We start from the raw sequence: 27118 nt of genomic DNA on the forward strand, positions 1-27118 counted from the left end.
TGGGCATTTATTTGTTGGAAGCTTTTTGATAACTGGTTGGATCTCTTTGTTTGTGATTGGTTGGTTGAGGTCTTCTATTTCCTCTCTGGTCAGTCTGGGTTGTTCACGTGTTTCCAGGAAATTGTCCATTTCCTCTACAATATTTTGTTTGTTGGCATATAGTTGTTCACAGTATCCTCTTATAATTTTTTTAATTTCTTTGGGATCTCCAGTAATGTCACCTCTCTCATTCATTATTTTGTTTATTTGGGTCGTCTCTCTTTTTTGATTCTGTCAGTCTAGCTAGGGGCTTGTCAATCTTGTTGATCTTCTTGAAGAACAAAATTTTGGTTTTATTTTCTCTATTTTTTTTTGTTCTCTATGTCATTTATTTCTGCTTTAATCCTTGTTATTTCTTTTCTTCTTCTTGGTTTAGGATTAGTTTGCTGTTTGTTTTCTAGCTTCTTCAGTTGCTCCATTAGTTCTTCAATTTTAGCTCTTTCTTCCTTTTTAATGTATGCATTTAGAGCTATAAATTTCCCCCTCATTACTGCTTTTGCTGCAATCCATAGGTTTTGATCTGTTTGTATTCTCATTTTCATTCGTCTCTATAAATTTAGCAATTTCCCTTGTTATTTTCTTTTTTAACCCACTCATTGTTTAGGCGTGTGTTGTTTAACCTCCAGGTATTTTTGAATTTTGTAGGTCTCTGATGGTTATTGACTTCTAATTGTATTCCACTGGGATCACAGAATGTGCTTTGAATAATTTCAATTTTTTTAAATTTGTTGAGGCTTGTTTTATGGCCCAGCATATGATCTATTCTGGAGAAAGTTACGTGAGCACTAGAGAAGAATGTGTACCCTGGTGATTTGGGATGTAATGTTCTATATATGTCTGTTAATTCAAATTCATTTATCAGATTATTTAGGTTTTCAATTTCCTTATTGGCCATCTGTCTGGTTGTTCTATCTACAGGAGAGAGTGATGTGTTGAAGTCTCCTACAATTACCGTGGAAACAATTGCTCCCTTTAATTTTGCCAATCTTTGTCTCATGTATTTTGGGGCACCTCGATTGGGTGCATAGACATTTATGATTGTTATTTCTTCTTGTTGAATTGTCCCTTTTATTAGTATACAGTGACCTTCTTTGTCTCTTATAACATCTTTGCATTTTAAGTCTATTTTATCTGAGACTAGCATTGCTACTCTTGCTTTCTTTTGGCTGTAGTTTGCATGAAATATTTTTCTCCATCCTTTCGCTTTCAATTTCTTTGTGTTTCTGTGTCTAAGATGAGTCTCTTGTAAGCAACATATTGATGGTTCATATTTTTTAATCCATTTTGCCAATTTGTATCTTTTAACTGGGGAGCTTAATCCATTCACATTCAATGTTATTACTGTGAAGTCATTTCTTGAATCAGCCATCCTATCATTTGGTTTATGTTTGTCAGATATATTTTTTCCCTCTCTCTCTTTATTTCCTTTAACATACCCTTACTAAATCTCTTTAGTTCTGAACTGTTCTCCATACCTCTCTCTCCTTTCTTTGTTTCTCTGCCAGTACGTCTCCTTTTAGTATCTCTTGTAGGGCACGTCTCTTGTTAGCAAATTCTCTCAGCATTTGTTTTTCTGTGAATATTTTAAGCTCTCCCTCAAACCTGAAGGAGAGCTTTGATGGATAAAGAATTCTTGGTTGGTAATTTTCTTTTTCAGAATTTTAAACATGTCATACCACTGCCTTCTTGCCACCATGGTGGCCACTGAGTAGTCACTGCTTAGTCTTATGATGTTTCCCTTGTATGTGGTGAATTGCTTCTCTCTTGCTGCTTTCAGAACTTGCTCCTTCTCTTCAGCATTTGACAATCTGATCAGAATATATCTTGGAGTGGGTTTATTTGGATTTATTCTGTTTGGAGTTCACTGGGCATCTATGACTTGTGTATTTATGCTGTTTAGAAGGTTTGGGAAGTTTCCCCAACAATTTCTTTGAATACTCTTCCTAGACCTTTACCCTTCTCTTCCCCTGTGGAACACCAATGATTCTTATATTTGTGCATTTTACATTGTTCATCATATCCCTGAGATCTATTTCAATTTTTTCCCCAATCTTTCTTTTGTTCTTTCATTCTCCATTCTGTCCTCTTTGAGCTCACTGATTTGCTGTTCAGCTTCCTCCACTCTAGTTCTGTGAGTATTCAGGATCTTTTAAATTTAATCAACAGTTTCTTTTATTTCCATAAGGTCATCTATTTTTTTAATTTACTCTTGCAAATTCTTCTTTATGCGCTTCTAGGGTCTTCTTCATGTCCTTTATATCCTGGGCCGTGATCTGGTTGTTTGTCATTAGTTCTTTGATTAATTGTTCCAAGTACTTTGTCTCCTCTGATCTTTGATTTGGGTGTTTGGTTTTTGGTTATCCATATCTTCTGTTTTTTTCATATGCTTTAAAACTTTCTGTTGTTTTTGGCCTTCTGGCATTTGCTTATCTTGATACAGTTCTTTTAGGATTTGTAGGCTCCTTTTGCACAATTATCTCTAATTTGTCAAGCTACAGCTTCGTGGCGTACACTTTCTCCAACTAACCAGCAGGTGGCATCCGCAAGCCACCTATTCCCCTCAGGCCAGTTCTCCCCAACTTTGTCTTTGTGGTGAGTGGGGGTCTGAATCTTGTGGCAGTCAAACTGGTGCACCAAATTTCCATGTGTAGTTGGTGCTGCCAGCTCTGAATGCAGGGGGTGTGCCTGAGTGGTTAAGAAGGGAGGGTGGCTTTAATAATCCAATCTCCCAGGTATTCCTGGAGACTTATAGCTGTTGTAGGAGTCCAAACTTTCGGTTCAGGCTCCCCACAGTCTTTCTCTGCCACGGCTCCACAAGTCCCTGGTATTGGTGTATGGACCCTGGGACTTCCGTGCGGTCCCGCTTCCAAGGGCCTCTGTGGATGGAAGACAGCGCAACGTCACAGGTGAGAGCAGTCCGCAAGCGAAGCGCCGGGCCGCTGCGTCACTCGGGCATTCCCAGCTCGCTGAAAAGATGGCTGTATGGGGCATGGCAATTTTTCACAGACCTCCCCCTTCCTAGCTCCGGGACAATCAGCTGCAGATGTGCAAAAGGCTATTGTTCATGTCAGCTGCTGCAGCATGTGTGCATTTTGCAGGAAGGACTTCCTGCTGCGCTGGATTGTGCAACTCTTGCTGCCAGATCTGCAGCTGCTTTTGGGTTTTTAGACAAATCCATTTCCAAACACTATCCCCCGATTTCTCCTTACCACACCGTGGCTGCTGGTTCCCTGGCAGGCTCACTCACTCATTTCAGAACACAGACTCCTGGTTTCACCAAGTGCACGGTCTCTGTGGATTTAGCAGAATTTGACAAGCCAGTGCATCACTAGAACTCATATTCTGGAGCACTTTCTGTCTTTTATCTAGTATTTTTCACGGAGACTTTTTTTGCCCTGTCCCTCCTAATCTGCCATCTCCCCCCCACCTCCTGTCTGTTTAACCTACAAGAATAAGAGCTCTTTGTGAGTTAGAATCTATATCTAGTTCACCATTGTATCCCCAGGGTATGGAACGATATCTGGGGAGAGAAGCAGAGAAGCAGGAAGGAACATGCACCCTGTAGTAGCTCAGCACAGCTCTCTATACAATTTCTATAGCATTGCTAATCCTGATGGCCACTGAGTACTAAGTCTCCATAAACTGCCTCAACTTCTTTCACTACCTCATAAATAGAAATTGTTAAGCATTTAAGTAAAATGGAATTGACAATTTTGAGAACTACTTGTATCATGTTCAAAATTAAACTAAATTGTGAAATAAATGCCATAGGATTCCAGAAGACAGAAACATCAATTTTTTCTTTTGATCTAAAAACAAAAACAGAACACCACTGAGACTCTCCTCTCTGGCCACAGAAGACAATCCTTCTGTGGCAACTGAACTCAGCCTTTTCATGTTTACTTGTGTGCCAGTTTGAATGTATTATGTCCCTCAAAACGCCATTATCTTTGATGCGATCTTGTGTGGGCAGACTATTAGTGTTGATTAGATTGTAATTCTTTGATTGAGTGTTTCCATGGAGATGTGACCCATCCAACTGTAGGTGATAACTCTGATTAGATAATTTCCACAGAGGTGTAGCCCTGCCCATTCAGCATGGGCCTTGATGAGTCTACTAGAGCACTATATAAGCTCAGACAGAAGGCGTGAGCTTACTACAGCCAAGAGGGACACTATGAAGAATGCATAGGAGCTTCAGCCAAAAGAGAAATGCAACCTAGGAGCAAACAGACACCAGCCACATACCTTCCGAGCTAACAGAGGTTTTCCAGACGCCAATGGCCATCCTTCAGTGAAGGTACCCTATTGTTGTTGCCTTATCTTGGACACTCTATGGCCTTAAGACCATAACTGTATAACCAAATAAAGCCCCTTTATAAAAGCCAATCCATTTTCTGGTATTTTGCATTCCAGCAGCATTAGCAAACCAGAACAACTTGAGATTCTTTTCATCTCTTACTGGCAACAGGTGGTTGGACCCTGTAAGTATTCATGAGTGCTCACAAATCAGGTTTTTCCTAATGAACCACATGTGGTCCTTGGGTTGCATGTGGATTTCCCATTCTAAAGGAATGAGACTTAATTTTCCCTTTAGGAGAGTTGTTATATTTTACAATAATTTTAAAGTATACTTACTATGACTTAATGCCCAACAGGTAAAGAAATAACTAGTTCCACAGACTCCCCAAATGACTGATTAATAAAAAAATACTACCCCATTCAGATAATTATCCATTGACACCATAATGACTGCTTTGTACATGAAGAAGCGAGAGGAAACACCTGAATATACTTACTTCTTCAAATCCCATTTCAAATAAACATTCAACAGCTCCTCTGACCGGCAAGAGTCTAGTAGAAAAAGCTGTGTTTCCAATCCGGATGGATCTATATTTTTCATCATTAGGGTTTCTGATTAAAAAGAAAAATTGATTGTGTTTGAAAATTTATATTTTTCAAAGTGTTTCTGCATTCATTTTCACACTTTATACTGGCTATATTCCTATAGGTAGCGTGCACTCCAACTTTACACAAAGAGGAATCTGAACTAGATTTTGGAAAAGTAGCTGGATTTTGTGATTCTTACCTCAATATATATTCTATTGCCACTTCACTATTTAATTTCACAACTGATATTATTAATGCTTCCATAAGGGAAATTGATGAGAGGTTTTCAATTCTGTGCTATTAAAACTGATACCTTTAGGAGTCTTTTAGGTTCATAAAAGAAAAAAATCTGTGTAAGCTGAAGACAAGGGAAGTTTTTTATGCTTTGTACCAGTAGATCCCCTTCATTTAGATGGTACCTGGTAAGGAGCATGTGGTTAATAAAAATTTGTGAAATGAATGAACAAAAGAAACTTAAGAAGCTAGAAAAAAAATGGATCATAGTCTCTTAAAGACTACTTCTGACAAACATGAACCTAGATAAACCTTTATAGTTACTGGATTTTCTTTCTTCTTCCCTAGATAAATTATTGTTTTTATTATAAGTTCTGCTTCAGCTTAAGTTATAGTTTTGACACAGCAAGTATGGTAATAAAATAAAACGAAGACATGAAGTTCTTTACCATGATTGACATTTTGAATTATATACCTAGAATGAGTAACCAGTACATTAAAATTTAAGCATTGATATGAAACTTTTAAAAGCTTTGATAATGCAGAAACTTTGTAAAAAAACATCAGAAAGAAAATAATATGTGATTAAGTTAATCACCATATTATACTTAAAAAGAACTTAGAACATAGTCTAGGATGATAAGTTTCATCTCTGATACCAACTGCCTTAAAATCATATTGACTCCAATAAGGACTAAATTAAGGATTCTGAAGCTGTGTTAGGGGCTCACAAAGAATATTGAGTCCATCTGCCCCGAGTATGGGATATGGAAGTGGTGTGGGGGCAGGGGGCAGGAAGATTACAATTGATTTGCCATCTTTGTCCTAATCATGTGTTTTCTAGATATTCTGATTAAAAAAAACAAAAACCAAAAATAAGTATGAAACAAATATGAAATTTGGAAAAACGTACATATTTCTTTTCCAAACAACCCCCTAATCATTTTTAAACCTCCCCCCCAATTTCAAAATTTATACAAGTTCATTATAGAATATTCAGAGACAAATGCTCTAAAACAGTGCTATTCAATGTCCACAGACTGGTGCTGATATGCAAACTCTTTGCTACCCATCCATGATTAAGTGCAGAAATTGAGTGGTCAGTATTTTTATTGTAATCTGACATTGCTGTAAAAATTTTATTTTATTTTACAGAAGTTATAGGTCCAAAAGGATTGGAAATTAAAAACAAAAACTACTCTTCACCACAGATAATTTGAGAAACACAGATAGTTGAGAAACACCAAAAAAATGTATCTCTATTCTTCTACTCTTTTATTCTGTGTATTAGATCAGGTTTTCTCAGCCTCACTACTGATATTTGGGCCTGGATAATTCTTTGTTGTGGGGGGCTGCTCTGTGTATTGGAGGATATTTAGCATCCCTGGCTTCTACCCACCAGATACCAGTAGCACCTGCCCACACAGTTGTGACCACCAAAAAATGTCTCTAGAGATGGCCAAAAGTCCTATTGATGGGGAGGAGGGCAGGGAGAGGAAGGGCAAAATTGTCTCTGATTGAGACCCACTCTTTTAGACATGTATTTTATAAAACTACGATCCAAGAGTTATTCAATCTGCATTTTTTTTCTCGTTAGTGATTTATTGTGAACCACAACTACAAAAGTATTCTTGATATCCTCTCCATTCTGTATCAATCATCCTATTTCTTTCTAGCCCTCTAATCAATATTCATTTTATAAATGAATATATATCTACATTGTCAAAAGGCATGTGTATATATATCACACAAATTATAAAGTATAAGGTAACATGTAAGATTATATTGTGTATCATATATTACATGTAATACGTGCATATAAATATATCTCTCACACAAACACCTTTTGATGTTTATCCTTATGTAATTTTACTGGTTTTCTCTTTTAAGAACTGTTTTCCTACACAATTCCATTTTCTTGTTAATATTCTTTTGCTTTACTATCCCCTTCAACGTTTACTTTTCAGTGTACTATTTTAGTGTATTCCTGTGTCATAAGTGGGTCTTTCTTACCACTCAAGCAAAAACATTAAACTATAAAGTAATCTTACATATATTTATCTAAGCTAGTTTAGATAAATGAGGTATCTTTTCATGATATTCAACACACTCTACAGGGTGATAAACATGTCAGTGACACTAGGATGATATATCCTACTGGTGCAAAAGTGCTTTAGCTATTTTAATAGATGTTTTCCCAATAGCTTCCAGATCTTTACATAATTGAAGACTTTCACTGGGCTTAATTTTCTAATTTTTAGATTCTTTACCTTTATTTCTTCAATACCATCTTCCTTTGATCTTTTGCCACTCTTTAAAATTTCTTATTATAAATTTATATTAGTTTTTCTGATACAAGTTGTTATTTTGATATATGGTATTTCAATTAAACTCTTGATGTAGCTTCTCTTCCATAGGCTTTGCATAACTGAGACTTTTCCCTTTAGTTTCTATTGAACTATTTTCTATCTTTTGACATTATCTCTGGACCTCATGTATCAATTATCTGGTTTTTTTTTTCACTAAAAGAATATTGTAAACAGTATCCAGCAATGATGTCACATCCAGTTTCCCAAATTCTATCTTTCTTTTATTAAACATTATTTTGAGCAGACCTGCCATAGATTGATGCCAAAAGTCGACCCCCAGAATCCTTAAAGGTTTAGAGAATTTAGCTGTAAGGCCATCAGACCTCAAACTTTATTGCACTCCATTTCCTGCCTTTAGAAAAGTGCTATAGAAGCACTTTCTTAATCTGTTGCTTTTCAGCATCATCCAAGTGTCCCCCCTATCCTTGAGCTTATTACCTCTCCTCACCCGGCAGGGTCTGAAGAGCCCCTATGAATGCCTTCATTTTTACTGGTCTTCCCCCATTAAATTCTCTCTGCAAACTTTTCTCAAATATTTGTTTGCTATAATTCTTAAGTGTGTTTTTTTCTATCTCTATTGTCCATTAGCTATTTCTGGAACTTATAATATTTATCTTGCCTGTTAGTAATTATTTTGAATCTTTGCTTGAGATTTTTTTTGATTGTTAGACCAAAGGTAGCATTTTCACGTGAAAATTTGGTGTGTATAGCAACAAATATCAAAGTTGAAAAAAAAACTGCTAATGAAATTCTCATGTCAGCACTTGACCTATAAAATATTATGTCAGACTCTGAAAGAGGAAAAGGGGGTATCAAGATGAAAAGACATTGTCCCTTATCTCTAACACTAGATTTCCTGAAACAACAAAAGGAACAGAAAAATTTGATTTTTCCACTCTCAAATTTCCACTAGCAAATCCATATTGTTGCATGGCTGGGGACCAAAAAGAGCTGTGGAGTTTTTCTGTTAAGAGTTAACAAGTCTCTGGACTTGGATAGGGAAAGAACCTAAACCTAACCCACCCCCACCCCTGAAGCCTAAGGAGTTTGAATTCTAATATGAGGGCAGGGGCACTATTATTTCAGACCAAACTGAAAAAGACAGTTTTTCATAACATCTCCAATTATGAGTTCCAAATTCCTAATTCCCTTTTAAATCAAACCTTTTACAGATCAGAAACATAAGCCATAGTAAAGACCATAGCATGAACTGACAGCATGCCAGGCCTCTTCCAGGAGCTTGGTATACATTTAGGAGGATTATGATGCCAAAAGTCATTGTTTGCATGCAAAAGATTTCCTTCCTTCAAACACCTTGATTTCAGCATTTTTAGTTTCATTGGATTGAAAGCAGAAATGAGTATTCATTACAAAATCAAGTTCCTTTTCTGAATAGTGGGGTTTAGTTTGGTGGTCTTCCAAGTGGGAGGCCCCAGCTGATGGGCTCTGGAGAACCCTGCCTCTTCAGTGCATTCAGGCAGTCTACTGGCATCCTTTGTTCTAAAGAGCCTGAAGGCCTCTCAGGGTCAAAAGGTGAATTGAGAAGGTGTCACAGAGGAGGAAGGCAGTCCCCTGACAGGTCACAATTGTATAACTATGAAGAGAGCACATGATGTATCCCTTACAGCATCTGGCACAAAATAAGGGTTCAATATATTTTCCCTTCAGTTTACCTTCAAAATCATTAAGCTATCTAAATGAACAATGTTACTGCCATGGATTAAAACACTGCACTTGTAAGTACTATCTCTAAATTTGGGTCACATGAAACCTATAACCCTGAAACTGAGAGGAATTCCTTTTTAGACTTCATACCAATGTACAGGTCACTTAGAAGAGCAAGTGCACAAGGGGCTTAGGGGGACAAAGAACCTAGATAAAGGAGGTGACCTGATAAATGAGGTAACACCTTTAAATTACCTGGCACATGGAACTCATTTAACTTGGTTCCATTTCCTCCCCCACCTACGAGGACCCTCCTTTAGACACAACACCATTTGATCTGAAGAGTTAAGGTAAGTAGTGATTTAAAATGAATAATCAAACTTGCCTCCCCCAATTCCCAAAGTCTCTAAGGTCCCTTACTGCTTTAGACATGTTCTTTTGCTCACAGAAGAATGAAACAAATTACTTGTATCCCAGGTGATTACCTACACTAATTCTTACTTATTTAAGAGGTCATATTGAAAAGCAGAATCCAGATATTGATATGAAAACTGTAACTTAACAGTAATGTGGTTAATAATGTTTCAGTCAACCAAAATAGGAAGGAAAAAGCATTAAGATTTCTTTTAGAAACCACCACTTCAGTATTTCGCTTTAGGATATTTACAAAATGTTGGGAAGAAAACAGTACTTTTCAGCGACTAACTTCGAATGAGCATGTGGACATTTAAGCCGCCCTGTTCCGTAAATGGACACGGTAGGAAGGAAACCGCAGCATTCAAGACAGTTAAACAATGAGGCGTGAGGCAGGTGTCTGGGGCTAGCCTTCCCACCCTCTTCCCCGCCCTGCCCTATCCCCGGGACTCCAATTCACTCGGGCGACATTAACTGCCAAGTCTCAAGTGCAAAGGAACTCACTCTTCTGGTGCGGGGGGGTGGAGTCGTCGAGTCTCTGGGCCAGCAGACGCCGGCGAGGCGCTGTGCCCAGGCCCGGGTTCTCCCGGGTGCCCCCAGATCCCCCTGGGCCTCGCCGCCCTCCACAGCCGCGCCGGCCGTCCCCAGACCTGGGCCGAGCAGGCGCCGTCCCCCGCCCGCCGGCTCGCCATGACGTGCCAGCCGGGCCCCGCACCTGAGGATGTTGTCTGCGTAGGTGAGCAACAGCTTGGAGGCCTCCAAAAATGTCTCCGGGGTGTTCTGGCAGAGCTCAGCCACAGCCGGGGACTGGGAGCCCGAGTTGCTGTCCAGCGCCGCCGCCGCCGCCATGCTTGAGCGCGCGCCGCGGCCCGCACTGAGCAGGCGCCTGGACACGCGGCGGCCTCTGCAGCCTGCCGGGAGGGGCGGGCTCGTGTTGTTGCTCAACTGGGATGGGCAGGGTGCCTAATCCGGAGGAGCGGGGCGGGGAGGGTGTATCGGTTGAGAGGGTCTGGGGACGTGTGGGCGGAGTGGGCTCATCCTAGGGGACGCGGGCGACCCGGTGCTGGCAGGTCCTTCGCAGAAACGCCGGTTCTTAGGCGCGCCAGGGCCGGCCTCAGTGATCCAGCCACCAGGGTGGGGAAATCCCCTAAATCTCCACCTCACTTTGCCCCTTCTTCCCAATAAAACACGGCCCCCTCCATGCAGATTGTCAGGCCCTCTTAGCCTCCTAGACAGATGCGGGTGAAAGGCCTTAGAGAGGAGAGACCAAAAGACAAACGTTCGAAAACAAACGCTAGGCTTTAAACTCTGCTGAGTTTCAGATATTTGGCTTCTTTTTAGAATTAGGCGAATGAGTGAAAATTCTTTACATAAATTCCAGCTCAAATGGTGTGATGCCTCTGTAAGGACATGCTTCAAACTGCTAGTTAAAGGGTTGTGGCAATTTATTGTGTGGTGACCAGCACACACACACACACACACACACACACACACACACACACACACACAGTAACAACAAACTAGAAAAGAATGGGGGGGGGAGCGGGGATTAAAAATATTAAAAATATCCACATAGTAAGGATAAGAATTATTTAGTGACATTTGATTTACGGATAGATCATATGACCAGTGCCCTTTATTTCTCTCAGAAGACGGATTCTTCACCTCTTTAATCCAGTGTCTGCTTCATCATGCCATTGAAAGTATACTTCCTTAATTGCAGAAATTCTTTTCCAAACCCCAACAAATACTTTTTCCTGACTTTATGTTTCTAAGATACTTGCCTAAGTCGCCTCTCTCAGTGTTCTTGATGCTTTATCTTCTGTTTGCTTTTAAGATTTGAACTTTTGTTTCATTAACTCTGAGCAAGACCTTGAGCTCTGCCATCCACTTCCATTTCCATTCATCTTTCAGATGTATATGAGAAGTTTTAAATAAATAGGTACCATTCTGGACCAGCTTCCAAGAATAATGTGTTTAATAGGTAGCATGTTGCTAGCTGCTGTAACTAAAATTTTCAGTCACTTAACACAGAAGCTTCTTTCTTGCTCACCTAACAGTTTAATGTTATTCAGGGACCCAGGCTTCTTCCATCCCTTAGAGCAGGAGTCAAAAAACATTTTCTGTAAGGGGGCAGGTAGTAAATATTTTAGGCTTTGTGGGATGTATGGTCTGTGGTGCAACTAATTTAACTCTGCATTGTAATCCCATAGATTATTTAAAATGAATGGATATGGTTGTCTTCCAATGAAACTCTATTTACAAAAACAGACAGCCTTCCTGATTTGATCTGCTGACTACAGCTTGCCAACTTCCGCCACAGAGCCTCCGAGTCTTCTGAGTTTAGTTTGTGGTTGGGCAAAAAGAAGGCATGTCTACTTCTTAACTACATGCGCCCAGAAACCATCTACTGCATTTTCTCTCCCATTTCATTGGCAAGAATGAGGCCCTAGGTAAATAAAAGGGGGACTGGGAAATGTAGTTCCTAGCTAGACACAACTCTGTATCTGAAAGGGGGAAGGGGAGAGTTATAGCGAGCTCTCTTTACCACAAACTATATTCCTTTTGAGTTCTTTTTTTCCATTAGAACATTTGTTTAATCTTTTTTCGTCAGTTTTTTTTTTTCTTTTTTTATTTATTCTTAAAATAATTATTTAAGATTGTAATATATTATAGAATGTTTTGTGATTTTTTTTTTTTTAAAAGCAATGGCACACTTTTTTTTCCAAACAGAATATGAGGAAAAAACCCAGTATTTACGAAACACCAAAGTGGAGGTGCTCTGGAGTTGAAGTAAGAGAGGGAGGGGCTGTCAACTCAGCCTTCCCCTTGACAGAGTTAACGGCCATATGGTACCTTTGTTAGAAATACTCAATCATAGTGTGAAAAACAATATCATAGCATTAATACTGAGGTTATATTGTAAAATCATATAAAATCATAGAAACGATTTCACGGGTTATTCAGTAAGTTGCTATTTGATCTATTGATAATCACCTGAAGTTTAAATTCTTCCAAACAACTCTTAACCAACTCTTCTCTTAAAGAATGTAAGTACACTACACTCTCTGTTGGATGCCACCATTTATGAAGCTATTGAGGGAATTTCTTATAATAAAGGATGTTGTCTGATTCTTTTCCCTGTCTGCTTATTTCTACTTAAGTTTGAAATATTTTCATTTTTCAGTTTCCTTTAGAAAAGTTGAAGATATTAAGCTACTCTTAATTTCTTTATACCTAACAGTGCTTCAAACAAACTAAAGGATGTTCTAGTATTAAATCAGCATTTAACTTCCTGTTCTTTCATTGATTTATTTTGCTTCAAAAGAATAAATTTTCTTTAGGATTCCAGTGTTATTAATCATCTTTAAAGTTGACACATGGTGGCACTATTCAAGAAAGAAAGAAAGAAAGAAAGAAAAGAAAGGAAGGAAGGAAGGAAGGAAGGAAGGAAGAAAAAAAGAAAGAAAGAGAACTCACTAAATTTTCCCCAGGGTCACATGTTCTCATAAAAAAAATACTGACCTTACCAAAGACCATCAGCAAGGAGAGGGGTTGAAACCTTTTAGGAACTGGTGTGGTGATTCATTATTGTGTGATTGTGTTAAGTTATTAACCAACAACTTTTTATTGAACGTCTTCTGTGTTCAAAGCAGTCTTAGATGACACGAGAGTTTTAACATAGTAGTGAAGACAAAACTAATTAATAGTATCTTACACGCAGATATCCCTTTAACTGACAAAATAAATGTTATTGTGAAGACAAAAAAAAGTCATTTGGTAAGAAGTGCCAAAACAGTGTGTGTATACTATAGTGCCAATGTAAGGATATGTGTTTATTCATTCATTGAATAATCCATTCATTCACCAAATATTTATAAAGTGAGTACTAAATACCAAGCACTGTATTTAGGGATACAGCAGAGGAGACAGACATGGTATCTGCTATCATGGACATCACTATGAGTTTCGAGCAGTGGTTAGACCAGCAAAATCAGCATCATCAGGGAATTTGTTAGAAAGACAATTCTTGGGTCCCATTCTGAAGCAATCCGTGTAGTAACAAGCCTGTCAGTAGATTTTGATGCATACTAAAGTTTGAGAACTACTGGTTTTAGAGGAAAGAAAATTTTACCATGGACTGAAGTTTCATGGAGGAAGAATTTGAACAGGGCCTTACTGTTGGAGGTTAAGGAGATGAGAATGAAAGGCCTTCCTAGCCATGGGAGAACCTGGCATGCTTAATCAGAGACAACGAAACAGCGACCTTTCCTTCTTGACATCTACATCTCTCCTCCTTGCCATTGCCTTAGTTCAGGACCTCATCATCTTCTGCCCAGTCTGTTACAATATTTTCTTAATCCTCATTCCTCCAATCCATCCTTCACACTACTGCAACAGAATATTCACCTAAAAAATTATTTTTCGTAGGTGCCTAGCATTTGGATGGACCACAAAATAAAGCACACATCTGATCATGTTATTCTCGTGGGAAAAGGTTTTCTATGGCTACTCCTTGCCCATACCCTCAATTTAAATGGTGCCAGGAGCTAGCCAGGTAACTTAGGTATGTGAAGTGGCCTTGTTCAAGACAAAAGTAGTGGACACTATGGCCAAGGGCCTGGGAGAGTTCACCATGCCCTTCCTAGAGGAATTTAAATTCAATAAAAGTATACTGCACTCTAAATTAGACTAGGACTAGCTAGCATATGATCTCTGGCCTACAGAATCAAATGCAAAGTCCTCAGTATGACACCCGAGGCTTTTTGTGATCCGGCCCTGTTTTACTCTCATGTCTTTTCTGTTGCTTTGTCTCACTCTGAAATCTGGCATTGGTCATACTGAACTACCGGCAGTTTGTGGAAGATACCATGATGCTTCATGCTTTCAGGCCTTTGTCCTATTCCTCCTGCCAGAGTGCCCTTTCCTGCCCAATTTGCCAGATAATCAGCTAGTCATTTTTAAGATAAAGCTCAAGAATCACTTCTTTGAAGCCTTTCCTGGCTTCACAGCTAGCATGACTTTGTTATCCCTTTGTGTCCTATTAAGACTTCTATTATAGCATCTGTTTCAGTGGTTTGCACTTACTGGTTTCCCTGCCTCCCTCTTCTAGATAGACTATGAACTTCTTGAGAAAAAGAAACATACCCTACTTATTTTTGGATCCAAGCTTCCAGCACATGGTAGGAGAAAAATAAAAATTTGTTTGAAGAAAAGAAAATACAAAGAAAAGGGGTCAATTAAGAGATTGTGAGATCAGTTTGCTCCATAGAAAGTTTATTTAATAGAGATTAGGAGCTATATCTGGAAAGATAGTTTTGAATTCAATTACAAAGAATTTAAGGCAAATCTAAACAGTCTGAACAGGAAGCTATGATATTTGGAGCCCTTTTGAAGATTTTGGTGCAAGAAAACAGCATAGCATTGTAGCAAGAAATACGGCAGTAAATCATATACAGCTATTAGAATATGATAAAATGTCCCACTCATTTTCAGACCAAAGGAAAGGAGGTTGGAAGTGGAAATAAAAATGAAATGAATTTTTCATCCTTTTTACTTTTTCTATGGGATTTTAATTGATTTGTCACTTGTCTAAGATGATTTTGTAATATTACCAAAGAAAAATGAAACAGTCACATTAAAAATGTATGTTTCATGTGAGTTTAGCTTTAAATAAAGGCAATATTGTAGGTCTTTACACACTATTATTTAAAAATATTGTACAGCAATGAAAAGCAGAGATAGCAAGTTTGTGTACTTTTCACTCATCAAGTTTCATTTATAAAATAACCACATGTGTTTGTTTTAATTTTTCTTAAAGTAACTCTATTGCTTTTGAATGAGGGCCCATCCTAGTAAGTGACTGAATAGAACTTGGATTAAGGATGACTCAGGTTAAGCTGGGTTTCCCTGAACTATTTTGAACAGAGTAGATTTCCAAACTCATTTAAATCCAGGACTGGCCCAGAAAAGCTAAGCTTGACCCAAATACTCTAGAGCTGGGAAAGAAGGCAGAGCATCACTCTTGTGCTTCAAGAGGCATTCCTAGAAAGAAACTTAAATATGGATAGGAGGTTCAGATGCAGATTCTGTGGCCAATCCTTAATCTAAACAAGAAAAAGACACAAAATAAAACCCACATCTGGGACAGCACATGTGCAACAGATGGTCAGTAAATACCACCTTGCAGATTTACTGCTTTTTAATAAATTCATGTTATATTATACCTTTAGATTCCCAGCCAGTTATGAGCAAATAAAGTTATTCAATTTTTCAGACACTTCGACATGTGTCTCCATTTTTTATTCTTGTCTCTGTTCTTGCCAGACATGGGTGTGATAGTTGCAGCACTGCCCCAAATCTGGCAACAATTTTTAAAAATTGTAAACAACTTTCTTATTACTGCAGAAGCATGATAAATTTAATATAGAAAAAATAGTAAATAAGACTTAAGCAAAAATGAGAGGGGAAAACAATGTCAACACAATATTTATATCCTTCTAGTCCTTTTAAGAAAAGTATCTCTTTTAATAAAATCGTATATACTGTTTCATAATTTGTGTCTTCCCACATTAATAAACATTTAAATATAGAATTATTTTTAACGACTGTTTAACCTTTTGGATGTGCCAAAAATACAAAACCAACTTCCTGATGTTGGCCATTTTGGTTAGTTCTTTATTTGCTATTATGAATAACGTCGGGTGGTACATTCTAGAGACTACAGTGATTACCTTAACCCTTTCCTAGGATTCCAGCAGAATTATAGGATGCTGTTCTCCCACAACATGGGAAAATCCCCCCGAAAATCCCTTTTGATTTCTGTATTGCAATGAGTCGCATGCCCTGATTATTCTGCAAAGCTAGTGTTTTTGCTAAGGCAACCCGGGCACTCGCAACCTCCTACAGTCCGACCTCTGCCGGGATGACGCGGACGAAGGGCAGTGGCCGAGGCTACCTAGGACGTGGCTCGCAAGTACGAGCGCGCATGTGCGTGCGTGCGTGCGTGCGCACGTGAGCGTCCTCTCTGGGGCCAGCGGCTGCGTGATCGGCGCGAGTCTTGGTGCATGCAAGTATCGCTGTTCGCGGCCTTCGTACCACTTCCCCTCCACCGCCGAAGGGCTGGAGGTTAGATCCGGGTAGGGGAGTTCGAGGACCCAGACCCAGTTTCTTTTCCTCTCTCAGCGCTGTCTTCCGGTGTGGAGCTGCTTGAGAGGCGGTGTAGGGAGTGGCCACGCCCCCTTCCTCCGCGTCCCTGGCTTTCGTGTTCCCCTAGGAGAAATCACCTAGTTCTAACTTCAGCTTTCACAGATGACTCAATTGGAGTTTAGAAGGGTGGAAAGACCAGTCACTCCCACCCCATTACGCCAGTCTCAGGCCTAGTCACAGAGTCGATTTTGAATTTAGCTTTCCCGACGTTCAGTGAATGTCGGGCTTTTGGTCCTGGGACGCCTGTTGGAAAGGCTGGTTAGCTCTTCCTGTCGATGATCAGTAAGGCCCATTTACTCCTACCTCAAATACTCCCTGAAATGTTTTCTGTTCCACAGACACCAAAAATGGTATTTAGAATAAGGTCTCAGTAATCCCGGAAAAAGGATACTTTCCAAAATCAGTATCTATCTAGGATTGCCTTTATATTTTTCATTGTATAATTCTGTTTTGATGAATTGAATGAATCATTAATTCACCTCTTTGAGAGTGTTTGAGGTTTCTTACAGTCTAAAAAAGAAGCCCAAACAGGAAGTTCGACAATAAAGTAAATTAAAATTACATAGTATTATATTCCCTGTGCTGATTAACAGCTAACACCAAGCACCGAAAAGTAAACCCATGTAGTGTTGCTTAGGCATTTAAGCTATTCAAACAGTACCTCCCTGGTGTGTTGTGGTCTGTTACAGGAATGTGTATCTGATCATCTGAATCAACTATGTTGTCACACTGCTTGCAAAATTTCCTAAAAATGACAAGCCCTCATCTTCTATATTCAAGATTATGCCAGCACCTAATAAAAAGGAAAAGGAGGTTTTTTGTAACTGTGCCAACATCCAGATTGCATAGGCGAGTTGTCATTACAGGTATTGGCTTAATCACTCCTCTTGGTGTTGGAACTCAACTGGTATGGGATCGTCTTATCCGTGGAGAGAGTGGAATTGTTTCACTGGTTGGTGAAGAGTACAAGAGTGTCCCTTGCAGTGTTGCTGCTTATGTGCCAAGAGGTTGTAATGAAGGTCAATTCAATGAACAACACTTTGTGTCCAAATCAGATATCAAGGCCATGTCTTCTCCCACCATCATGGCCATTGGGGCTGCAGAGTTAGCCATCAAAGATTCCAGCTGGTGTCCTCAGACAGAAGCTGATCAGGTGGCCACTGGTGTTGCAATTGGCATGGGAATGGTTCCTCTTGAAGTTATTTCTGAAACTGCTTTGGTATTTCAGACAAAAGGCTACAATAAAGTCAGTCCATTCTTCATCCCTAAGATTCTGGTCAATATGGCAGCAGGTCACGTCAGCATTCGGTATAAACTCAAGGGACCCAATCATGTTGTATCCACAGCCTGTACCACAGGAGCTCATGCTGTGGGAGACTCTTTTAGATTTATAGCCCATGGTGATGCCGATGTGATGGTGGCTGGAGGTACAGATTCTTGCATTAGCCCTTTATCTCTTGCTGGATTTTCCAGAGCACGGGCCCTGAGCATGAACTCAGATCCTAAGTTGGCATGTAGACCATTTCATCCAAAGAGAGATGGCTTTGTAATGGGAGAAGGTGCAGCTGTGCTCGTGCTGGAAGAACATGAACATGCTGTTCAAAGAGGGGCCCGGATATATGCAGAAATTTTGGGCTATGGACTCTCAGGTGATGCTGGTCACATAACTGCCCCGGATTCTGAAGGAGCAGGTGCCTTGAGGTAAAGATTGTGTGGCTGTTTCATTCAAAATATTTCTCCAATAAGAGAATTTATTGGGGTCCCAAATTAGGAAAAATTATAGTTATCTGGCCTTCTTGGTGTACAGTATCTATCTTTCCACTTTAGACTGAACAATATTTTTTAATTCTTTGCTTTAACATGTTTAAAATATTTGAAAACATTTGAATATCCTTACAAAAATTGGATTTTAGTCAGGTCAAGTAAAGTTGTGAAGAAGGCCATGTGTGTTCCTGTCAGTTTTTCATCCTCCACTTACCATAATCCTCCTCTTTGGCCCTTCATCAGACTTGATGAAGGTGAAGTCAACCCTTTATTCTAGGCATGTTTGTTCTTATCCTCTTTCCAACAGAGTTTTACTCTTATTAAATCAGTGCTTCTGAACCTGTAAGGTGCATACAAATCACCCAGAGATCTTATCAAAATGCACATTATGACTGTAAGTCCAGGCTGCTGCTGGTGGTGGTCTAAGAACCACACTGTGAGAAGCAAATTACTATGTAGAAGAGATAGGTAGTGAATTGAGTTAAAAAAAAAAAAGAAACCTGAAAATGGGTTAGCTAGCTAAAAGGTTAGCTCTCTCACATTATGTTATGTTATTAGATCATATTATGTTTTAGCCAGTTAAATTAGCCAGGAGTTGGCAAACTTTTTATGTAAAGGGACAAATAGTAAATATTTTTGGTTTCCAAAGACTGTCAGGACTAGTCAACGCTGCTGTTGTAGTGCAAAACAAGCTATAGACAATAGTATGAATGAATGAGCATGGTTATGTTCCAGTGAAGCTATTTACAAAAAGAGGTAGCTGGCCAGACCCACAATTTACCAACCCCTGAATTACGCTTTTGAATTTTAGTAAGTAGTTGCCAGTGCTAAAATGTCAAGCATAGCAACCAACTTGTTGAAGAAATATTTATGTTTAGGGAAACCTTTTAGCACACCTATTACCAAATATATTCAGCCTGGAGATCATGGACTAAAAAAGCAGGTGTTAGCATCCATAAGATTTTTAAGGTTTCCGGAGAAAATTTTGGTTTTGGATCTGTTTCTTTTTTTGGCTTGACTTTTTACTTCTTTAGAATTTATTTAGAATTCTTATAGCTGCAGTAAAGAGGATTTTGAAGTGTATATTTGAAACGCTGAACTAGCAGTGCAGAAGCTTTTAGATTATTGAGAAATATGCCAAGTTTCACATTTAAATGTGAAAGAAAGAATTAAAATGTAGCTATAAATTTCCACATTTTAAATCTACCTCACCCCATTCTAGGATTGAGTCAACATGGTTTTCCCCCAAGGGAAAAAGCCAGTTCAAATAAATGGAAGTATATTTGATTAGTCATTATAAAATTCATATTGTTGTGTGTTTATCTCATAGTGATGAATCAGTCCAGAATATTAGGTGTGACTCCTTACTCCCATGCAGAGACATTCTAACCCACATGGTAATCCAATATGGGGTTCTGTTACTAGAGCAAAGTGTTCTTTTCATGCAGTGTACTCGGATAACTATATTCCTTTCACATAACCCATATAGATAAAGAATGCTCTGTTAAAATTAAACTTAGCTCTGATAAATTAAGTGATTTTTCTTCTTTTATTAGATGTATGGTTGCTGCTATAAAAGATGCAGGCATTCACCATGAAGAGATATCCTATATCAACGCACATGCCACTTCCACACCTTTGGGAGATGCTGCTGAAAACAAAGCTATCAAACATCTTTTCAAAGACCATGCACCTGCCCTTGCAGTTTCTTCAACTAAGGGAGCCACGGGACATCTGCTAGGAGCTTCAGGGGCGGTCGAAGCAGCTTTTACTGCTCTGGCTTGTTATTATCGAAAACTACCACCTACTTTAAACCTGGATTGTACAGAACCAGAATTTGATCTCAATTATGTACCACTAAAGGCACAGGAATGGAAATCTGGGGAAAGATATATTGGACTTACCAATTCCTTTGGTTTTGGTGGTACTAATGCAACACTTTGTATTGCTGGTATGTAGGACAATTTATTTATAATTAAACATTGACTTTTTAAAATGGTATAAACAAATAAAATAGGTGAAAAAATAATGTGTTTATATAAATATATATGTATATGTATATCTCAATACTCAACAGCTTTATCAATGTTAGGCTTTCTCAACCATGCACTATTGACATTTTGAGTCAGATAATTCTTTTTTGTAGGAGTGGGAGCTACCTGTGCATGAAAGATGTTTGGTAGCATACGTGGTCTCTGTACAATAGATTCCAGTAACTTACCCTCTCCCCTCCTCAGTTGCGACAACCAAAAATGTGTCTAGATATTACATAATGTCCCATGACGGGTAAAATCAACTCTGATCTGTGTTTTCCTTGATCAGATTATAGGTACTGTAGGTTAAACAACTCTTTATATCATTTTATATGCTCTTGTCCCATTCACATTTATTGAGGAGCTCCTCTGTGCTAGGCAGTATACAGGGAAGGAATACAATATAACCGGAAGTTTTCGTAATTGATAAACATTCTTTGAGTATAGCTCTTCAACCAGTATTGATCTAACTACTCATACTATGATCTAGTTCTCTTTTCTTCATATTACCCATCCTGTTATTTAGTAAGTTAATGAAATTTACCTAAACTCCCAAGCAACGAGCTCTCTGAAAGAAAAAAAGTGAAATTAGTTTGGCATTTCTTATTCTTTTTGTATTTATGGTGGCACCTGGTGATTGAGAGATGAAAAGGTCTTTCTAACCCACAAGGTAATCCAACTTGGGGTTCTGTTACTAAAGCAAAGCATTCCACTTTGGGAAGTGGAACAAATTGTTGGTGACTCAAGCAGCATCCCCCTGGCTCACCTCTAACTTTACTGCAGCTGTGGTAGATAGATTTTGTGTGTGCTTCCAACATCCCATCTCATTCATCCTGCAGGCTGGAAGTTTTGGGAGTGGGAGGGGCAAGTCTCCCAGAGCCAATACTCAACCACCAAGGGATGGGACTTGGTGGATAAATGCTTCAGTCTCTCTCATAGGGCCATCAAGGTTCTACTAGCTCGACATCATCCCCTTTACTGGCCTTTCTTCCTAATGTTTCTTCCTATCCCTGATTTGAATCTTGCTCCCAGGAATCACCTCACACATAAACCACCTTGTATCAGCCTCTATTTTCAGGGGAACTCAACCTAAGAAAATTTGGGTTGTAATGGAGTTTATGTATCAAAAGGATAAGGTAAATAAGAGAATGGATGGATGTGTGCATTTCTGCCGAAGTGAATGGGGTTCCTAACATTTTAATAGGCCTGGACATAATTGCCTAATCACTGACCTTGACTATAGCAGTTTATCCCCTGTAAACCTAAGACTACATTTATGTGTTCACATAATTATAATCAACTTAATTCTCACTGACAGACAGACGTTTTTCAACTGAAATTTGTTGGATGCCTACTGGTTTTGTTCTGATCACCAACGATAAAGCTATGTATCAGAGAAAGTTCCCTAAAGCAAGCTGAGGCCATAAGGCGAATAGGTGTCTGCCAGATTAAGGAGGAAGGAAGGGAAAGAGAGAAGAGTACTACATCCAGGAGGCAGAGAATGTAGAAAGATCTGGAAGTTACAACATTGGTAACAAACCTAAATGCATATAGCTTGGGATGAGGGGAATTTAAGGAGATGAAGCCGGAAAATCTGATGCAGTTCAGATCACAGAGAACGCTACAAGTCTTGCTAAGGCATTAAGGGTAATGGTAAGCCATTTTAAGTTTGAAGTTGTGTAATGACTTGGGAATGTATCAACTTGGCTAGGCTGAGCTACATTTCCCAGAATTCCCTTTATTGTATGATTCTATGTGGGAGATTTGGATGGTGGAAATGAAGCAGCAGCTGTTTTACAGGTCATACATGTCGCTTTTGTGCTGGCTCACCTCGTTGCTGTGAGGCAGTGAGTGAGACTGCAACTTTTCCACCTTTACCTGGATCATCCTTCAGCTTCAATGACTCCTGGGCCAGGTGTGTGTTTAGCTCCATGATGATGAGGGCCCTCTATAACTAAGGTTAGAAGCAATAAGAATTGACGGATCCAGGTCATCCTTGTACTTGTGGCTTCCAGCTTGTAATTGGAATTTTATGTCCATCTTTCTTCCCAACTCCCTGCCCTATGGACTTCAAACTCCACCTTCAGAAGATTACAGATGAAAACAGCCTTCCAGAGATCATTTAACCAGCTCTTAAACTGCATAAGGTCAAATCCCTATTACAAATATCTATATCTATGTATCTACTTAGAACTGTATCTCCACATCCACATCTTGCTTGCCAGCTAGCTAGCTATCATCTATCTATCTTAGTGGTTCTGAACCTGACTGATACAGGTGAAGAAGAATGGGGATATTTGGGAATTAATTTCTTCTAGAAACATCACTCTAGCTACAGAGTTAAGACATGGATTCCAGGAATTGAGTCTGATCCTGGCATCGAGGGTTGAGAATGCCTTTTTGACCAAAAGGAGGAAAAGAAAAGCAACAAAATATGGTTCAGTGGCTAAGAGAATTCAGATAGAGTCAAGAGTCTGTCCTGGAAGTTACTCCTATGCAAGCTACAGTTAAATATGCCGAATGGCCACAGTATGATAAGTCCAAGTCAGCAGTAGTCCCGAAAACCCTGAAGAATACCCAGATCCCTATCTGAGACTCTATAAAAATTTAAAAATGAATAAATAAATAATCATGTTTCTTTGCTATTTTGGTAAGCTATATGTGCGGTTTGGATGCATTATGTCCCCCAAAATGTCATGTTCTTTGATGTAATCTTGTGGGGCAGATGTATTAGTATTGATTAGGTTGGAAACTTCTGATTGAGTGTTTCCATGGAGATGTGACCCACCCAACTGTGAATGACACTCTGATTAGGGTGTGACCTCTTGATTGAAAGTTTCCATGGAAATGTGGCCCTGCCCATTCAGGGTGGGTCTTGATTAGTTCGCTGGAGTCCTATAAAAAGAGCTCACAAACAGAGGGACCTCAATAACTAATAGTGACATTTTGGAGAGTTGCTGCAGCTGAGAGACATTTTGAAGACAGCTGTTGAAAGCTGACGCCATTTTGAAATGCAACCTGGGAGCAAGCAGACACCAGCCACGTGCCTTCCCAGCTAACAGGTTTTCCAGATGCCAATGGCCTTTCTCCATTAAAGGTACCCTATTGTTGATGCCTTACCTTGGACACTTTATGGCTTTAAGACTATAATTTTGTAACCAAATAAACCCCCTTTAGAAAAGCCAATTCATTTCAGATGTTTTGTAAAACAGCAGCATTAGCAAACCAGAACATTATACAAATAAATTTCCCTTAGGGACCTCCCAGGAAACCCAGCTGATCTGCAGGTTGCCTTCATCTTTCTAATTAGCAATCACCCTATTTTAATTCAGAGATGAAAATAAAAATATTCTCCTTCCTTGATCTAAAAAAGAATGGATTGGAGAGAAGCTGGCAGGGAATCATGTCAGGAGAGTATTGTAAAATCCAAGTAAGAGAAGATGGTAGCCTGGATGAAGCAGAATATTTTCACTAAAGTTGAAAATCATGTGTTTGTTTTTTCAATCAACTTTACTGAAGTATAATCTATATGCAATATGTACCCATTTTAAACATACAGATCAATGACTTTTTTGCAAATGTAGACACACACATGTGACCACCATCTTAATCAAAATACAAAAAATTTCCACCACCCCTGAAATTCCCTCCTGCTTCTGCAGTCAACCCCCTCATCCCCAGAAAATCATTGAACAGCTTTCTGTCACTATAGGTAAGATTTGCCTTTTCTAGAATCTGATGTAAATGGAGTCATATAGGATATACTCTTTCATGTTTAGCTTCTTTCACTCATGTTTTTGAGTGTATCATGATTTTTTCCTTTTTATTGCTTAGTAGTTTTTTTGGTTTGGTTTGTTTTTAAATCAATATAGATACACTTGACTTTTACTCTGTCACTAATCCCTACTTGGCTTATTTTATAGCTTTTTAAAACTTTATGTCACTATTATTTTTTAAGTGGATATGTATTGCCTTCTGAACAGAAAAGAAATAAACAAGAATTTAAATAATCTACTAGAACTGCAACACCTTCTAGGGCAAAGAAACATCCCCCCCCCCAATAACTATGTGGGAGTTTAATAAAGGACTTTAATTAAATATTTGTTACTGAGAATATTTAAAAAACTGTCAGGAATGTGAGGGTTTTCTGCAGTCTAGCTTCAAGAGTATATTGACCACCCCTCCCTCCACCCAGCCAGTGTCTTTACATTTAAGGGAGAAATAGAGAAGTTGAGATAATAATAATAATAATAAAAATAGTTAACTCTCATGTTAATTCAGGTCCTCTGAGTAGCAGATACCAAGACAGATTTACCTGTGTGGAAGATTTAAATGCCTGTGAAGGGTCAATGGAGGAGGGGGACAGGTGAAGACAGGAGGCCCTTCAGACTGCCACAAAAGCCTGACACCTATAAAGGGCAGGGGGAATGGGAATGAAAGAGGATTAGAAATGGAAGATCTCAGACTGCAGTGTCTTCTTAAGAATGTTTTGGCCAGGCTGATGTAAAGTTCTTGATCAGAAATGCCATTAAAGGACTTCTGCATCTCCCGGGAATGGGCCTGCATTAGTAACCCAACTGTGCTTGGTCACTGGCTGGGAGCTGCCTAGGCACAGCAGGAGATCTGAACTGTGTGTTTTTCATGACCTTTACAATCTATGCATTGCATTGTACAGATCTGTTTCGCCAAGTAGTTTCGGGGGATGCTCCTCCGCAGATTCTGTGGGCCTCTCCTGAAGGAAAGTGTAGGAGAGAGAAGTTAGTAGGACAAACATTACCTCCTGACACTGTAGTTGGTCTTGGGTCCATAACTAATTCTCAACCTATTCCAAATCCACTGTTCATTCTAAATTCCCCTCACCATTAGCTATCAGCCTGGCAGGCTTTGGTGGCTTACCTGGTGGTGTGACCCAAACCTTCATTCCTCATGGATCTGAGCCCTTGGCAATCATATCATACCTTTTCCGACAGGGGGTGTTGCATGTGTCATAGAACACAGGAACCAGGGAACAAGGGATTATCAGGGCACCCAATAGACCACCTAGACTACCACATATATTCCTTTCTGTGTCCATTGTGAAAAAGCAGCACCACCTTCTCTAGCTTATCAGGGTCAAATAACCAGTCAGTATGTTGAATTCTCTCCTTATCTGCCAGTTCCTGGGTATAGGGAATCCAAAGTGTCTTAATGACAGCTATAACTTGTGATTCAATGGAACATTTCTATGTCCTCTGGCAAGAGTGTGCACCCTTTGGGGACCAGGACTTCCAATGCTGCAGAGGCCAGAGTTGCAGGGACAGGAAGCACAAAGTACTCCTGTGGGTTATTGAAAGTGATGTAAAATGGGACCACTTCTGATCCCCACCCTGCCAATGCACACCCTTTGTTTCTGGATCCGTGTGTTCTTACCATTGGGGACTTAGCCCCATATAGAGGTCTCTGTTATAAGCATATACTCCATCCAGAGGATGATATCATGTTCATTCAGGGTATTCCCTCTGAATTGGTGATTCAGGTGTGTCTTTAGAGCACTGTTCCAGCCTCTCTAAGGCTGGCTGCTTCTGATGTGTAGTATGTGGTATGCATTACAATCCATGGAATCCGTAGTCATGGACCTACAACCCACATCTCCTTTGCTGTGAAGTAGGTTCCCTTCTCGGGAATTCTATGACTGTGGATCAGGCATTCCATAATCCTAAGATAGTAGTGATGACTAAGGCTCTGTGGGCAGGAAAGGGAAACCAACACCTGAAATAAGTGTCTATCCCCATGAGGATGAACCACAGGTACTTCCTTTTGTGATGGCTCAGACATTCAGAGGAAGCAGTAGTTAGAGCAAAGTTGATAAGTACAGGCAGCAGATGCTAAATTAGTCTTGGCAAGTGGGTGTCCATATTGTTGGGGCCATATGTAGCCTCCATTTCTGCCACTGTGGCCACTTCATTCATGTGCCCATCATGCAAGTCCCAGGGTGACCAATGACAAAGGCTGGCTAATGTCAATTGGCCAAGTCATGTTGTCTACTTGGTTGCTCATTGCCTCTACTGTGGTGGATACTTTCTGATGGATATTGAGATGTGATGCAAAAATCCTAACTCTCCATTCAACAACAAAAAGACAAACAACCCAATTAAAAAATGGCAAAAGGACTTGAACAGACATTTCTCCAAAGAAGATATACAAATGACCAATAAGCACATAAAAATATCCTCAACATCACTAGCCATTAGAGAAACGGAAATCAAAACCACAATGTGATACTACTTCATACTCACTAGAATGGTTACTATTTTTAAAAAGGAAAATAACAAAAGTTGGAGAGGATGTGGAGAAACAGGAACCCTCCTGCATTATTGGTAGGAATTTAAAATGGGGCAGCCACTGTGGAAAACAGTTTGGTGGCTCCTCACAAAGTTAAGTATAGAATGACCATCTCACCTGTCAATCCCACTTCTAGCTCTATACCTGAAAGAATTGAAAGTAGGGAATCAAACTGATATT

General features: G+C 39.4%; 2 protein-coding genes across 8 annotated transcripts in view; one reads left to right on the top strand and one right to left on the bottom strand.

Moving 5' to 3' along the window:
• Window positions 1-10610, bottom strand: part of NGLY1 (N-glycanase 1) — a 103014-nt gene extending 92404 nt beyond the window's left edge. The window contains exons 1-2 of one of the 4 annotated variants that reach the window (XM_037845988.1): window positions 10327-10610; window positions 4839-4953 (exon numbers count right to left, since the gene is read on the bottom strand). In XM_037845988.1, coding sequence (XP_037701916.1) covers window positions 4839-4953; window positions 10327-10460 — 249 coding nt within the window. In that variant the 5' untranslated portion in view covers window positions 10461-10610. The remainder of the gene's footprint in view (window positions 1-4838; window positions 4954-10326) is intronic. The other 3 variants (XM_037845971.1, XM_037845961.1, XM_037845979.1) reach the window with 3 other exon arrangements.
• A 5995-nt stretch (window positions 10611-16605) lies between these two features.
• Window positions 16606-21021, top strand: OXSM (3-oxoacyl-ACP synthase, mitochondrial). 4 transcript variants are annotated; one of them, XM_037846001.1, is made up of 3 exons: window positions 16606-16739; window positions 17510-18521; window positions 20141-21020. In XM_037846001.1, exons 2-3 carry the CDS (start codon window positions 17539-17541, stop codon window positions 20541-20543), a joined length of 1386 nt encoding a protein of 461 aa, XP_037701929.1. In that variant the 5' UTR covers window positions 16606-16739; window positions 17510-17538; the 3' UTR covers window positions 20544-21020. The 4 variants fall into 4 exon arrangements, with proteins under 4 accessions (XP_037701929.1, XP_037701935.1, XP_037701943.1 ...); XM_037846007.1 differs by having other exon boundaries at window positions 16609-16750; window positions 20141-21021; XM_037846015.1 differs by having other exon boundaries at window positions 16645-16680; window positions 20141-21021.
• Window positions 21022-27118: the final 6097 nt, after the last annotated feature.

This window comes from Choloepus didactylus, chromosome 1 (genome assembly GCF_015220235.1).
Source record: "Choloepus didactylus isolate mChoDid1 chromosome 1, mChoDid1.pri, whole genome shotgun sequence".
Classification (NCBI taxonomy): domain Eukaryota; kingdom Metazoa; phylum Chordata; class Mammalia; order Pilosa; family Megalonychidae; genus Choloepus; species Choloepus didactylus.